This window comes from Aristolochia californica, unplaced genomic scaffold (assembly GCF_029961685.1).
Source record: "Aristolochia californica isolate CCGP_79_NKW_82.1479 unplaced genomic scaffold, dmAriCali1.0.hap1 SCAF_4, whole genome shotgun sequence".
Taxonomy (NCBI): domain Eukaryota; kingdom Viridiplantae; phylum Streptophyta; class Magnoliopsida; order Piperales; family Aristolochiaceae; genus Aristolochia; species Aristolochia californica.
In genome coordinates this window covers 46818061-46832565 of record NW_027182103.1, presented here as the reverse complement: position 1 = coordinate 46832565, position 14505 = coordinate 46818061, and the positions used below count along the sequence as shown (strand labels likewise).

General features: G+C 38.1%; 4 protein-coding genes across 5 annotated transcripts; 2 read left to right on the top strand and 2 right to left on the bottom strand.

Moving 5' to 3' along the window:
• Positions 1–352: 352 nt before the first annotated feature.
• LOC137963975 (probable 2-carboxy-D-arabinitol-1-phosphatase) lies at positions 353–3608 on the bottom strand. Of its 2 annotated transcripts, none has more exons than XM_068811212.1 (7): positions 3461–3608; positions 2404–2555; positions 1477–1596; positions 1266–1365; positions 1039–1178; positions 849–928; positions 353–740 (listed from the first exon to the last, which is right to left on the bottom strand). In XM_068811212.1, the coding sequence occupies exons 1-7, from the start codon at positions 3591–3593 to the stop codon at positions 614–616; spliced, it is 852 nt and encodes a 283-aa protein (XP_068667313.1). In that variant the 5' UTR covers positions 3594–3608; the 3' UTR covers positions 353–613. The 2 variants fall into 2 exon arrangements, with proteins under 2 accessions (XP_068667313.1, XP_068667314.1); XM_068811213.1 differs by having other exon boundaries at positions 2404–2552.
• A 1082-nt stretch (positions 3609–4690) lies between these two features.
• LOC137964032 (CASP-like protein 1C1) lies at positions 4691–5405 on the bottom strand. Its single transcript, XM_068811295.1, has 3 exons — positions 5251–5405; positions 5046–5148; positions 4691–4949 (listed from the first exon to the last, which is right to left on the bottom strand). Exons 1-3 carry the CDS (start codon positions 5403–5405, stop codon positions 4725–4727), a joined length of 483 nt encoding a protein of 160 aa, XP_068667396.1. The 3' UTR covers positions 4691–4724.
• A 3109-nt stretch (positions 5406–8514) lies between these two features.
• On the top strand, positions 8515–9945 carry LOC137963802 (pentatricopeptide repeat-containing protein At2g33760). Its single transcript, XM_068811005.1, has 2 exons — positions 8515–8552; positions 8656–9945. Exon 2 carries the CDS (start codon positions 8673–8675, stop codon positions 9663–9665), a length of 993 nt encoding a protein of 330 aa, XP_068667106.1. The 5' UTR covers positions 8515–8552; positions 8656–8672; the 3' UTR covers positions 9666–9945.
• Positions 9946–10705: 760 nt separating this feature from the next.
• LOC137962552 (RNA polymerase II degradation factor 1-like) lies at positions 10706–14402 on the top strand. Its single transcript, XM_068809485.1, has 3 exons — positions 10706–11056; positions 12293–12571; positions 13054–14402. The coding sequence occupies exons 1-3, from the start codon at positions 10904–10906 to the stop codon at positions 14206–14208; spliced, it is 1587 nt and encodes a 528-aa protein (XP_068665586.1). The 5' UTR covers positions 10706–10903; the 3' UTR covers positions 14209–14402.
• The last annotated feature ends 103 nt before the right edge of the window (positions 14403–14505 follow it).

Here is a 14505-nt window from a genome sequence, read left to right as displayed (position 1 = left end):
TTTTTTCTCATTCTCACCCTTTATTCCTCTTTTACTGTGATTATATATCATAGAATCTTAAATCTTAACAATAGCAATTGTTATGATTTGTAATAATATGCATAAAAATAATGAATTGTTGGGAGATGAAAGAACAAAATAGACATAGAAAGTGGAATGTGAGGTAAATGGTGCCATTTGAAAAGATACTAATCTTCTAACTCTAATAAACGGAGCAATGTTGACATCAATTTGACTACCTAGGGGAATTGCCTGTCTTCTCACATGACAAGTGAAGAAGCAATAAACACTTCCCACGCCCACCCTGATTGTAAAGAGGATATTTGGATTTTCCAATTCTATGACTTCAATTTGATTAATTATGCTGAAGCAACTAGCTTTGATAACCCAAATAATAAAAAAAATATAAAAACCCTTGTGTGTCCCTAACACACAAATTTAAACTCAAGAGCTACAGCTATCCCGACAACAAAATAAAGAAAAGTTTTTACAATTTTAATCGTATACAAAGGGCGAATGGTGGGAGACAAAAAGAGAATGCCCACCGATCCATCTTCAGAAGACCCATTGCTGATGCCACATAACAGGATTAGATAGCTTGTAGCTCCAGAAGTTAGAAATGATAGACATGGTCACTGTACATATGTGCAGTCATGTTTAAGTTTTGAAGCATAGCCTCTCCTCTTTTGTTGAAAGTGAATACTGAGATTCCACAGTTATTCACATCTATTGAACGAAACCTAGACGATCGAAAACCGTTATCATGTATCTGATTAAGGTACTCGATATGGATTTTTGCAGGGAAAAGAATTGGACATTCTACTCATCTCTAATAAGGAAAATGATACCTCTCTGGGGCAAGTCCAAGAGCTGTGCAAATCATTGCACGCAAGATTGATTTGTGTGTTACAACCAAAAAATTCTCACCCTGATCAAAATGCATTCACAAGCATCAGCTCTGATATTCAGTTCAATTCACATCATATAAACCATTTATAAAAAAGTAAAGCTATGCAAGAATTAAGAAATTTAGCTTACTTCTGTAAACAAGATTTCTCTCCAAGCCTCTTGTGCTGTGCCCCACAGTTTGCGAATCGGATAGATGCCATTCACATAAAAGTTTGCTGGATCCTCTCTCCACATAGAGTACAACTCTGGGTACTTCTTCCTAGCATCCGCTGCCTCCATAATCTGGACATGTTATGCCAACCATGCATCCATGACTAAAAAGAATAAGAGGATGATTAGAGATATAGCAAGCATACCATTTGTCATTCCCTCGAGGAAAAACAGGTGGGCCTCTTTCAATGTGTCAAGAAAAACCAGTGGCTGTTCTCTCTCTTGCCATATAATTTCTGCACTTGACTGCAGCAATCAACCTTGATAAGATATTAGCTTCTCAGAGTTTTTAAAATACAAACTGAATGGTGAATATATGCAGAAAAGAGTTGACAAGCTAAATGGAATTATCCAAACCTTTGCACGAGATATGGGGCTTGAGAAACAGCAATCAAAGCTCTGATTTGACAAGGCTTTACGGCACCTTTCAGCTTGTATTGCCCCTGTATCTGTTAACACAGATAGGTTTGAACTTCCCTGAAGCAAAAGCATGGGTATATTTAGAAAATAGCTCAATTTTGAAAGCCCAACATTCAAATTCAGTTTCATTCTAGAAGAAGCTGAGGAGGACTCAAGTTTCTTAAAGAGATTAGAACTCTTTAGTTACATGACAGCAGTACAGAACTTTACAGAAGCCAGGTTACTGAAACATTGAAATGCAAACTGGTGTTAATGGGGTGACTGGACATCAAAACTTTTTGGAAACGCACAGAAAGTAACTGAGCAGGCTCTAACCATAGAAAAAATAATTTTCCAGATATTTCATTCCTTTTATTTGTTACCTCTTTACCAAGGATATTACAGTCAAAAGAAAAAGATCCTGTTGTGATCATCCAAATTAAAAATTCTGAATAGCAATTCCATAATCCTAATTACTGAACCTCCAAATTTTCCTCAAATATGTACTTCAGTCGGTATAAGACTAGCTAGAGTTTTGAAGAGAGGCTCATCAAACTGACAGTTGCCAACAGATTCTAACAGAAGGCAAAACAAAGGTGGAAATCTGGATATTCCTTCTACTCGTGTTTGAAACACCATATAACCATTATTAGGAGGTAAAGACTAGATTTTTAAGTTGAGGTGAACCATCAAGAGAATCCCTTTTAAAAAGTACCTATGTTTTTTAAGTAGGAAAAAAAGCCATGGTGAAAGCACTGTTTCCCTTTTTCAGTTACAAATGCTGTATCAACAGGTTGGAAATTAAAACTGGGAAGGTTTTTAACAGTAAAATCAAGACACATGATTTATATATATCTATGCAATAAGCAGTGGAAAGTGCCAAACCTGTATTCTACTTTCTTCATTCCAGGAGCTGAGACCATGTCTCAGAAGAGTCACCCTTTTTGAAGAAGACAGTGGCTCATAAGATAGTGAGGTCGTGGCCCCTTTGAAATCATATGCTCCACCAGTCGTAGAGGGTGCTTCAAGCAGTCCTGCTACATGGCTACTGTTAAAAAAATATTTTACTTGAACAAGAGAACACTTTATACGAGACTATGAAATACTTATACGATTGAACCTGTTGAATGGATGTTTCTAATTAAATTTCAAAGACAACTCTTTATCTTAGAACAACAAGCCGGGAAGATTTATCCTTCTACATCCAGGAGTTCGTTTTCAGTCAAAGAATTTTTTTAGACATATAGCACGAGTGAGCTCTGAATTATTTATTAAGTGAAACTAAGGGAAGAGGATATAGAAAATCATCAAATCCCTTCGGGACCGTCATCAAGTATCTAACCTTTTGCTCATTCCAACAAAAGGCTAGAATGTATACAGAGAGAGTTCTGACTACGGAAAATGCCTTCCTTCCGTCCAATTGGTAATCATAAAGTTTGGAATATAGCTTTGATCTCCCCTTCCATTGATGACAGAATGCAGAAGAGGGCGGTCTTGAACCACTTCGATTCTACTTGCCAAATTCAATAAATCGGATGATCCCCGTTCGATCAAACAAGCAGGTTCCAACTTTGTGATGTCATTTGTGCATTTCGAAGACTGTGCATGCCCAAATCACCCCCATAACCGTGTAGGTTAAACAAAATTAACAGAGACAAACATTGGTCAGTTGATTGATTCTCCACCCCAAAAGCATCAAGACGAAGAAACCACTCGGATATACCCATCTGAAAAGTTCATTCCAAGTCAAGTAACACTTAATTCACGGCGCACACTTAAGGACACAATTTTTTTTATTTTCTCCTGGATATTCGGTCTTCTATATTTATAGATCGTACTTTTCCCTGTTCAGTAAACTACAAGCTTACGTTGCTAGATTCATCACCTAGTGCGCTCAATGTTGATTATAATCTCAGACTCAGGAAGATGAAAGAGAGGTTACCGGTTGATACTGAGACATCCGCGTTGGAAGAAGAAGGAGAACAACGAATTGGATTTAATGTCTGTGAACTCCAAAAGCGTCGCTGAAGCATACAAGGAGCGGTGCTCAAAACAAGGAAGATGGTAAACCCCATTTCTTCTACTTGCTCTTGATCCAAGGGAGCCCAACATCATTTCCAGCATCTTCCTCATCCGGTTTTTGAACGCCATCATTCAGCAGGGAATCTGCAGCCGGATAAATTTTGGAGACACGAGGGTAGGATTGCAAACGTGCCGGGTTTGGTTGGTTCAAAAATTTTTCTTTTAAGCAAAAAAAAAAAACAAAAAGGTTGAATTATCTATAGTCTTTGAGGTTTGAAGTAAATAAGAATAATTATCAACCAACTAAAGATGAAATTGACGAGAACAATCAGAGTAAAGAGTATTTTTTTCGTAAAAAATCTATGCTACAAATCGGCTCACGAGTTAACAAGTTGAATGTGAAAAATTTTGAGTTTGGCTAGTTATACTTAGCAAATCTTATTCAAGTTTGAGGTCAAACCAAGTTAAAGTAAAAACTGAATTGAACCGAGTTTTTTTTTAATCGAGTTCTAACTGTTTTCAAGGTGATTTAGATTAATACCACCCCTATGTGACTGAGGAATGAACTAAAACCAGTGGTTAATTTATTATTATTATTATTATATAATAACAAAAACTGTTATGAGAAGGCATTAAACAATTTATATTATTTATTATATTTTTAAACATTTATTCCTTTCTTCATAAAAAAGAGAGGTAGAAAGATGGGATGGAGAAAGTATGAACTTATCTAAACCTATCATAGTATGAGATGTTGAATTGAACCACATATTTACATTGATTAAAAGTGGTATTCATATAGTTTACAATAATTAACTTAATCGAAATGATAAGCTTAACCGACGAAGATCTTATCCGAGAACTGAACGGAAGATAAACCGGAGACTCTTATTAATCCCTTATCACATGGTTGTTATTTTTCTTTCGAATGCCTAGCAATGATGGAGTATGGAGTATGGATCTGATAATTTTCTGTTTTATGGCCAAATAGATATGATGAAAAACGGTTTAGGCCAGAGTTTTATGTTGCCCTGATCCGAGTTTAAGAGAAAAAAACTCCCATTATAATTTATAAGCTTTATTTATTTTTATTTTTGTGTTTCAGTGAATTTCAACCCAGCAAAGCTACGAAATTAAACAATAAGCACATGGTCGCGCCCACATGGAGGCAAGAACAAGAAAATTCAGAGAAGAAGAGGGTTGATGACTGTGTGGATGGCGTATAGAAGGAGGATCATGTAGATGAGAACCCCACCTAAACCGAGGATCAAAGCCGCCATTCCCTGGTTACAGAACTTGGGAAATTGCCCACAAATTGGCAACCAACCCGCTCTGGAATTCCCTTTCTTACCCACATAAGCAATGGCGGCTGCTGCTGAGATGCTGGAGGTGAGCAACACGGTGATCACCTGTATTCGTCCAAATGCCCATTCATCAGTTTTCCGTCACTGTAAGTGGTAAAGCTTAGAGAAGATAAAGAAACAGAGAAGAATGGAGCTTGTTACCACATCAAGAGCCACGACTAAGCGCCACAGCATGCTTTTCGGAGGAAGGAAAAGAACCAGAAAACTATAAACAGAGCCTATCCCGTTCGCTATCACAAAAAACCTGCACCAAAAACCACCCCATGAGCAAGAAGAAGAGAAGCTTTTCACAGTATGCAATGAAGAGAGAATCCCTCTTCAGTGGCTCAATAATTTATATCTTTACTTGAATGCAGGTTCGTAGTAATATTTTGCCTGAACCGGAACGCCAAAGAAGGAGGAGCTTTGGTTACTCGTAGCCATGACCACTGCTGCAGAGAGAGTAGCCGCCACGGCCAGAAGTCTCAGAACAAAAATGCATATCTTCTTAGTCTTCGCCATGGCTCCTGGTGCGCTAGAAGAGTAGAAGGTTGCGCCTGGAACTTGAGGAAGAAATACCCACAGAAAAGGAATAAGACGAGATGGAAGGCGGCGTGGTGGTGGATGAGTTAGGAGAGCAGATGGGTGGGGAGGTGCACTAGTATTATTAGCTTTTCCTAACGTTGTTGAGAAAAATCTCAACCGTATCTAACTCCAATCTCTCGTCTTAGAAGTTTTCTCCAAAAGCCAACGTCCGTGACTTTCTTATTCTAAAGCTTCAAGCTTCCTTTAATTTCTGTATTCTGAGGAAATGTAGTTTAGAAGAGAGAGCAGGTGGACCAGAATCTTATTAAGAAGGAATACGAGTCAAGATAAACAATCAAGATCACAGTGATCAAGCTAAGAAGGAGACGATCTGTCTATTTTCTGAACTTTATTAATCTGTTCCAGTACTGTTACTAACGTATTGTAATCTGTTCTCTGCTGCGGAACACTCCATCTGGTACAGTCTTTCGAAGGATACGAAAAAGAAGAAAAGAAAAGAAACTCGTATATAGATTTCAGTTTCTGAGTTCGTGACTTCCAAATAAGATCTCGTGCTCTCTGGTATTGGGCAGTCTTCTACTGGAAACCATTCTCGTCTTCTTCTTCATTTTTTGTTCATTAATCATGGTCTGGGAATTAACTGTATGTGGGAGTGAGTTGGCGTATGATCCAATTTAACACGAAAACGAAGATAACACGACAAGATTAATTATAGTTAATTTTTTAAGAAATTTTAACCTAATTTTGATTGGTGAAGATGCAGGAAGGAAAAAAATTGTCAAACTTGGGACTTGCTGGTGACATGTAGTGGTTCAGGGAAATCTCAGGCCAAGCATAGAACGTTGTCAATTTGTGACAGTGAATTGGTGATAATTTGGTCTGGGAAGAAAATATACCCTATTTATGTATTTATTTATATGTTTAAGAATTTTAATATTATATTAAATTACTAATTAAACTTTATTAAGATAGTTTTATTTAAACTTTAATTAATAAAATAAAATAAATAATTCAAAATTTTAAAAATTTAAAATATTTATTTAATTAAATATAAAAAATAATATCCTAAACAAAAATGTTTACTTTTATAATGTCTAGATACTTAATCAGATTCTTAATTTTACAATATCGAAATTATCACTCTTAAATTAGTAATTTAATATAGTATTAAAATCCATAAACATATAAATAAATACATAAATAGGATATTTATTATATAAAAATATTTTGATAGATTTAACTTTATAAGACGTTTTTATTTAATTTTTATTAATAAAATAAGATACATTTTAGTTTATTCTAAATTAAAAAATTAATACAAGGTGAAATACAAATATTAATTTAGTCAGTTATAAAAAATAGAATACTTAAAAGAAAAAATGTTTACTTTTATACTAGTTATTTACTTGATTAAATTCTTAATTTTACGATATCTAAATTATCTTTCTTAAATTAGTAATTTAATACAATATTAGAAGTATATGAATTTATATAAATAAATAAATAGGATATTTTATTACATAAAAATAATTTAATAGAATTAAATTTCATAAGATGGTTTTATTTAAATTTTATTAATAAATCAAAGGATTTTATTTTAGTCTAATTTAATAAAATAATCATACAAATATTAATTTTATTCATTAGTTTAATCACCTTATGAAATTAGGCTTTGAGAGAGGGGGTGGTTTATAGAGATGATATCGTCAGTTTAGGGTATAGGGTGGCGAGTGTCAGAGTGGTTTCGTCCACTCTTGTAGACGGTAATTTTTTGCACCTAACAGATTGGTCTTTTGGGTGTATTGGCTAGCCGATTTCATAGTATCAGAGCTGGGCACGCCACGTCCCGCGTTCCAATCCCGTGAGAGGCGGTAGAGAATGAGTGGGGTGGGTGTCAGAGTAGTTTCGTCCACTCTTGCAAGCGGTAATAGATCGGACAGGCGATACGAAGGCATTGAGTAAGAGGTCCTGAGTTGGGAGAAAGTCTAGAGTCAATGCATCGAGAGAGATCACTATTTAACAATAAGATGATTAACACTATTTTTTCATTAAAAAAATATATACAAAAAGGTTTAAGTTTAGCATTACTTGTGGGGATAAGAAATAACATATGGAAAAAAAAATAATAATCTTCAAATCGTTTTATCCAAATTTGATTGTTAAACTAAAATATAGATATATCTAACGTAGATGTTCTTGCGTCCAAACTCTTTTTTTACCCCTTCATATATAAATTGTCCTATTTTGAATAATATGATATCACTTTGCTTCTGTTCTTACTTTTAATTTTTTTTTTTTTTTTGTTGGCATAAATCATCTGCATGAAAAAAAAAACACAAACAAAAAAGCTTGAATTGCAAGCTCCAAATCAAAACAGATGGAGCCCCAGAATTTCATGTTTTGGTGTTACATATAAATCTAAAGGTTCCCGTTGCGTGTCTTTCATCTGTCGCGCCCCTGGAAGCGGAAAGCATAATGGAGCCAAATCAAGCTCCACCGTCTACGCCGTCGCATGCCCCGGCATATCGAGCTCTGGTAGTCGCAGGCACTTGCCTTAGACCATTAAAGCAAGTACATGCACAACTGGTCGTTTGCGGGCTCCATCGTAGTAGAGCCCTTACCACTAAACTCATCTCTCTCGCTTGTCTAGCGGGCTCCATTGATTATTCTCGTCTCCTGTTTTTCTCTGTTCCACATCCCGACTCCTTCCTCTTCAATTCCCTCATCAGGGCTTCCTCTAAGTCCGGGTTTTCCTGGGACGCAATTTTTTTCTATCGAGAAATGTGTTTTGCTCGAGTCTCCCAATCCACTTATACTTTCACGGCCGTTATTAAAGCCTGCGCTGATCTTTCAGATTTACAAGTTGGTCGGTTGGTGCATACTCATGTCATGGCTTCTGGGTTCGGTTCTGATCCTTTTATCCAAGCTGCCCTTCTAACCCTTTATGCAAAATCTGGTAATCTGGGAACTGCCAGGAACTTGTTCGATAAAATGGATGAAAGAAATATTATAGCTTGGAATGCGATGATCTCTGGGTATGAGCAAAATGGCCTTGCTAAAGAAGGGATTGAGTTGTTCTACCGGATGCAAGAGGCCAATGTGGTGCCCGATTCTACGACGTTGGTGAGCCTCCTCTCTGCTTGTTCTCAGTTGGGTCATCTTAGTTTAGGCCGTTGGGTTCATGACTTTATTGTTAATAATAGCTTTAATGTCGATGTGGTTCTAGGTACTTCATTGATTAGCATGTACGCAAGATGTGGGGATGTCCAACGAGCAAGAAGAGTGTTTGATGGAATGCCCGAACGAAATGTTGTCAGTTGGACATCTATGATTTCTGGATATGGGATGCATGGGTATGGCTCTCATGCCATGAGACTCTTTCACCAAATGCTGGAGACAGGGCCGCGCCCTAATGATGTTACGTTTGTTGCAGTCTTATCAGCGTGCGCCCATGCAGGATTGATAGATGAAGGCCTGGAGGCTTTTGAATATATGCGGAGATATTGCAACTTGACACCTAGAGTGGAGCATCAAGTCTGCTTGGTTGATATGCTTGGCCGTGCTGGCTTTCTCAATGAAGCAGTGCGGTTCATTAGAAATCACATCCACGGGGAGCCAGATCCATCAGTATGGACTGCATTGCTTGGGGCTTGCAAGATGTACAAAGATTTTGATCTTGGAGTTGAAGTAGCCGAACATTTATTAGCAGTAGAGCCAGAGAATCCCGGCTATTATGTGTTGCTTTCTAATATATATGCACTGGCAGGCAGGATGGATCGAGTTGAATTGGTTAGAGACAAAATGATTCGCAGAGGTTTGAAGAAGCAAACTGGGTACAGCTTGATAGAGATCAATCAAACAGCTTACATGTTTTGCATGGGTGATACTTCACATCCGCAAACACAAGAGATCTATGATTATCTAGAGGAATTGATGGGAAAGATAAGAGAGGCAGGCTACATCCCAGAGACGGATTCAGTGATGCACGAGTTGGAGGAAGAAGAGAGGGAATTTGCTCTCAGATTCCACAGTGAAAAATTGGCCATTGTGTTTGGTTTGATGAGTACCAGCAAGGAGACCGTAGTCAGAATTGTGAAGAACCTTCGCATGTGTGGTGATTGTCATGTGGCGATTAAGTTCATCTCGGTGGTTACCGATCGGGAAATCATTGTTAGAGATAAGCATCGGTTCCACCACTTCAAGGATGGTTCTTGTTCTTGCCTAGACTATTGGTGATAAGTCCAAACAAGAAACTACCTAGTAAGTTACGATGATTGCTGATGCAAAGATCCTCTCCCCGCTCTGCAAGAAATGAACAGAGGAAATGTTCTTCCAAACCCGCCAACATCATCAGAAATAAATCACAGAGGCCCTAAAAGGCTAGCCAACTGACCCAAACTATAACATATATCAGTAATTGTTCTCAAGTTTGGGTGAAAATTGGTCAGAATCACTTGTACTCGTTTTTGTAGGGGAGGGCCATTGCATATTCTCAAGTTTTGAATGGTTCACATCATCTACTTATTCAAATAAGAAAATGCAACAGGCTCTTCTAGAAAAGGTTTGACCTTTGGGAAAGATATCAGTCGGTGCTGGAGCAGCTTTGAGTCTTGGCAATTAGACGTCCACGAAACTGACCCAAACTATAACATATATCAGTAATTGTTCTCCATTGTTGGCACCTTAAAAACCCGGGTCAGATTGCCTGAATGAGATTAGAACTCAAACAAATTCAGGATGGACTCAGGGTAAGTGGAGGGGTTTCATTCCCCATCTTGAAACTGATCTTTTTGCAAAGTCATTGTCATGGTCACAGTTTCAATTGCTATGAGACAAGATTGGATTCTCTAACCGTGATCTATCTTGAAGAGGTATGATAAGGGATTAACAGGGTCTCCTGTTTAAAATCAGGCTTTGAATAAAGACTATGCTGACATGGCAAATGCTGATTTGCTTATGTGGAAATTGCCACATCAGCAGTAGGTGCTATTTCCTTGTTTGTATGAGGCTGACGGTGGAATTGGAGAAAAATCTGGCGTCGTGAGAAATCAATTTTTTAAAAAATAATTTTTTTTTATCATTCGTTACGATTTTTATATAAAAAGGGCCCACATTGACCCTTGCTTTTAATCCATGGGCCCCCAGAAGTTGAAAGGCGGTCTTGGAACACTTGGCACCTCTAGATAATAAACTAAAGATTAAGCTTTCCGCCTCTGCACGATTTTAGGAGGCCCGCGGGCTTCCCTTGCTGAGTGGTTAAGAATACGTACGTAGTCAAAGTGTAAATTACGCAGTATACTTTTGTCGTGACTGGCGAGTCGTATAGAAGCAAACAGGCCTTTTCCGAACCTCTCCTCTCAACGACTTCCATTCTCTTGCTACCCTTTACAGCTTTGCGCCGCTGTTTCCCTTTTCTTATAATCCCTCGTTTTTAAGTCTTATAATCTATCAGTTTCTTCTTTTTCTCTGCATTCATGGCTTCTGGATCGTCTGGTCGATCCGGCAATAGTGCGAAAGGGTTCGATTTTGGTACGGATGACGTGCTATGCTCATACGATGATTTTGACCATCAGGAGTCTGCAAACGGCAAGCGCATGGATTCTTCCGGGTTGAGCAACTCAACGAAGGTAATCTTTTTTTTTTTAGATTTTATGTTTTTTGCTTTTTGTTTTGTTAGACTTTCTTAACCAGAACCTTTTTGTCCAAGGAATTTCAAGCAATTTGTTTGATGTAACTGATGTTTTCCAAGCATATAACTTTTTGCACATCAGCAGTGTAATTTACGACCGTTCAGTTCATGAATTCGAAGTCAATTTCATCTGTTAAACCTATAAGTAGTTGTTATGACTTACCAGTATTTAAGATTACTGCACTCCTGTTTGTTTTTTATGGTTTGGAATTAGATGTGGTCATTTTCCTTCGGGATACTTTGCCCTATACTGCTCAAATTTAATTACAAGAGATTGCTTTTAGAAGTGAGAGTAATGGATTCTTTGAATTGCTTTTCCATCATGTAATGTTGGTTGAATACACGAGATGAGCCCGTTTATTGCCGTTAGAATTGATCAAAATTTATAATCACGGAACTTGTGCATAAAGATAGCATCCTCACCGGGAAGAGGGCTTTCAGGCCTCCAGTTGTTTTGTGGATAAGAACCATTCATTTTATTTTTTCTTTTTCCCCTGTAAACTCATTTTATCCTGAGTCAGAAATCTTGTGGAGTCCTTGGATTTCTCCTGGAGGTTTTAGTGATTGTTTTGGTGTTAATGTCTTTGTTTGGATTTATTGACTCTGAGCAACTTGCTTAAGCTTAGAATCAGTTGTTTGTTTTGCTTTTAATGTCTTCATTTGGATTTAGTGGTGCCGAGTGGCTTGCTTCAGCTTAGAATCAGAATAACTGAAGTGGAAAAACAGTTTAACATTTATGTGGTCTGTTACTGTGAAAGACATTCTTTTTTTTTTAGACTAAAAGACATTCTAATTAAATGGAATTTTCTTTGAAGTCTGAATTTTGGCATGAGGGAGCAAAGAAGAGAACATGACCCAGTCTCTTAGAATAAGATTTTTCTTCTGAAGAAATTTTCATATTCAGTAAGATAGTTACATGGTATGGTTGGGATTCATTCTCATGTTCGAGTACTTACTACAGTCAAAAAAAAGTGTAGTCTTTCTATTTCAAGCTAACTTTTTGAAGTAGTTCTCCTTTTTTTTTACAGAATCCTAAAAGAGGCCTTTCTCTTACCTTCATTCCAAATGTGACAACTTTTCTTCAGTCTTCATGGTCTCTCATAATATTAGTTCCTCTTTTGAACTGATCCCTATGGTGGAAGTTCTTAACACCTTTTGCCTTATTGTCACACAGGATTTTCGAGAGAGCAGAAATGGAAGATCACTGATAGACGTCTATACTCCGCAGGAAGAATCTGGATCTCGTGATATTATCTCTGCTGTGGACAGAACCATGAAAAAATATACTGACACCATGCTCCGTGTCCTTGATGGAATGAGTGGACGTTTGTCACAGTTGGAACTGTACTGCTACAATCTTGAACGATCAATAGGAGACTTCCGGTCTGATATAGTTCGTGATCAGAGTGAAACAGATCAGAAGTTTAGATCAGTTGAGAAGCACCTTCAAGAGGTGAGTTTGCAGCAGATTTGACATTGTTATTTTTTCCCTGTGCCTTGATTCTCATATATCACATTATAATGAATCTTTATTACACTGTAATGTTATATCAGCTGTTATCATTTATCTTGAAATGTTTTGTGCCCCCATGGTTATTCTGTATGGGTTGCTTTGTTTAGTTGAAATTTTCAGATTTGTATACTTGTAGCAAATCTGTTTTACAATAAAGTTACAGCTATTTAACTCAAAATATACTGTAACTAGATTTATGTAATCTTTTTTTTTTTTTTGCGTTTGAAGCTAACAAAACTATTATGCATCTAGAAACAGAATAGTTCAGGAATCTTTCTAGCCTCCTCTAAAAAACCTTCTTTATCCTTCTGTAATTGTCTATTCAACCTATTGTAAGTTTCATCGTATACCATGAACAAGGATGTATGATTTGATTCTAGATACAAACCCACATCCTGTGATTTGCCTGTATGTTTCTACAGGTTCACCGCTCTGTGCAAATTCTGAGAGACAAACAAGAACTTGCAGATGCTCAAAAGGAGCTTGCAAAGCTTCAAATGATGCAGAAAGAATCCACCACTGAGAAGCAGTCACATCACAGTGAGGAAAGAGTTGCACAATCAGCTGCTGAACCTCATAAACAAGACAACTCTTCAGAACCCCAGAACCAGCAGTTAGCTCTTGCTTTACCCCACCAAATACACTTGCCTCCCCAGCCTCAAACGTATAAGGAAGTGCCTGTTCAGCAGTCATTACCACCACCTCTAGCTCCTCAAACCATTCCAGTTCAGACTCCAACGCCTTATTATTCTCAACAGAGCCAGGTACCAAGTCAATCACATCCAAATGTACACCCACAGGCTGAAGTCCAGTATGTGAACCAGAGACCACAGATTGCAGAACCTCCCAGACAGGCAGTACCTCAACCTCAGCCTCCTGCAAAGCCAACTATACCACAGCCATATCTCCAATATCAGCAGCAGTGGCCCCAGCACGTGCAACCACCTCAGCCAGCCTCATTACCTCAAGTCAGACCCCAAACTCCACCAGCATACTCAACTTACCCCACTCAACCTTCGAATCCTGCAGCTGAAACGTTTCCTAACAGCATGCCTGTCCAAGTTCCATTTTCTGGAGCTTCACAGCAAACTCCAAGCCGCCCTGATGCTGTAGGCTATGGTTATGGAGGTCCTAGTAGAACAATTCCGCAGCAGCAGCTGCACCTTAATATGCAAAGACAGCTGCAGTTACAGCAGCAGCCTCCAAGTGGCCAAATCGCTTATGGAGCTCATCTTGGTGAAGCTGGCTTCCCAAGTGCAGGACCACCGGCCCCACAATCCAATATACATGGATATATGATGTATGAGACTGAAGGAAGTAGGGTTCCCCTGCCACCACACTACCCACAAGGTAGCTATCCTCAGCCGACACCATCAAGCAACGTTGGGGGCCGCCATCCTCCACAACAGTTAATCCGCAACCATCCTTACACTGAACTGATAGAAAAAGCTGTGAACATGGGATATGCCAGGGATCAGGTTGCGAATGCACTGCACAGGATGGAGGAGAGTGGCCAGCCTTTGGATTTCAACACTCTGCTTGACAGGTTGAACAGCACACCCCAGAGAGGATGGTGAGGCTTCGTTCATACTGTACTCTGCCATTTGTGCTATTGTATCCAGCTTGGTTAAATATCTCGTATAGACTCATGGTGCATAGAAGAGAATAAAAAGATGTTTGTCTACTGCTGCTTTTCTATGAAAATTTGGAAACAAGTTATTTTCCTGAATTTTTTTGTCCCGGGTATATATATCATAAAAATTCTGGTTTGTTGAAGAGACTAAATTTTGTTTCTTAAAACATTTCATCGGGATTAACCTAAAGTTCCCATGAAAATTATGGTTTGTTGAGGAGATCAAAATTCTCAGAAACCA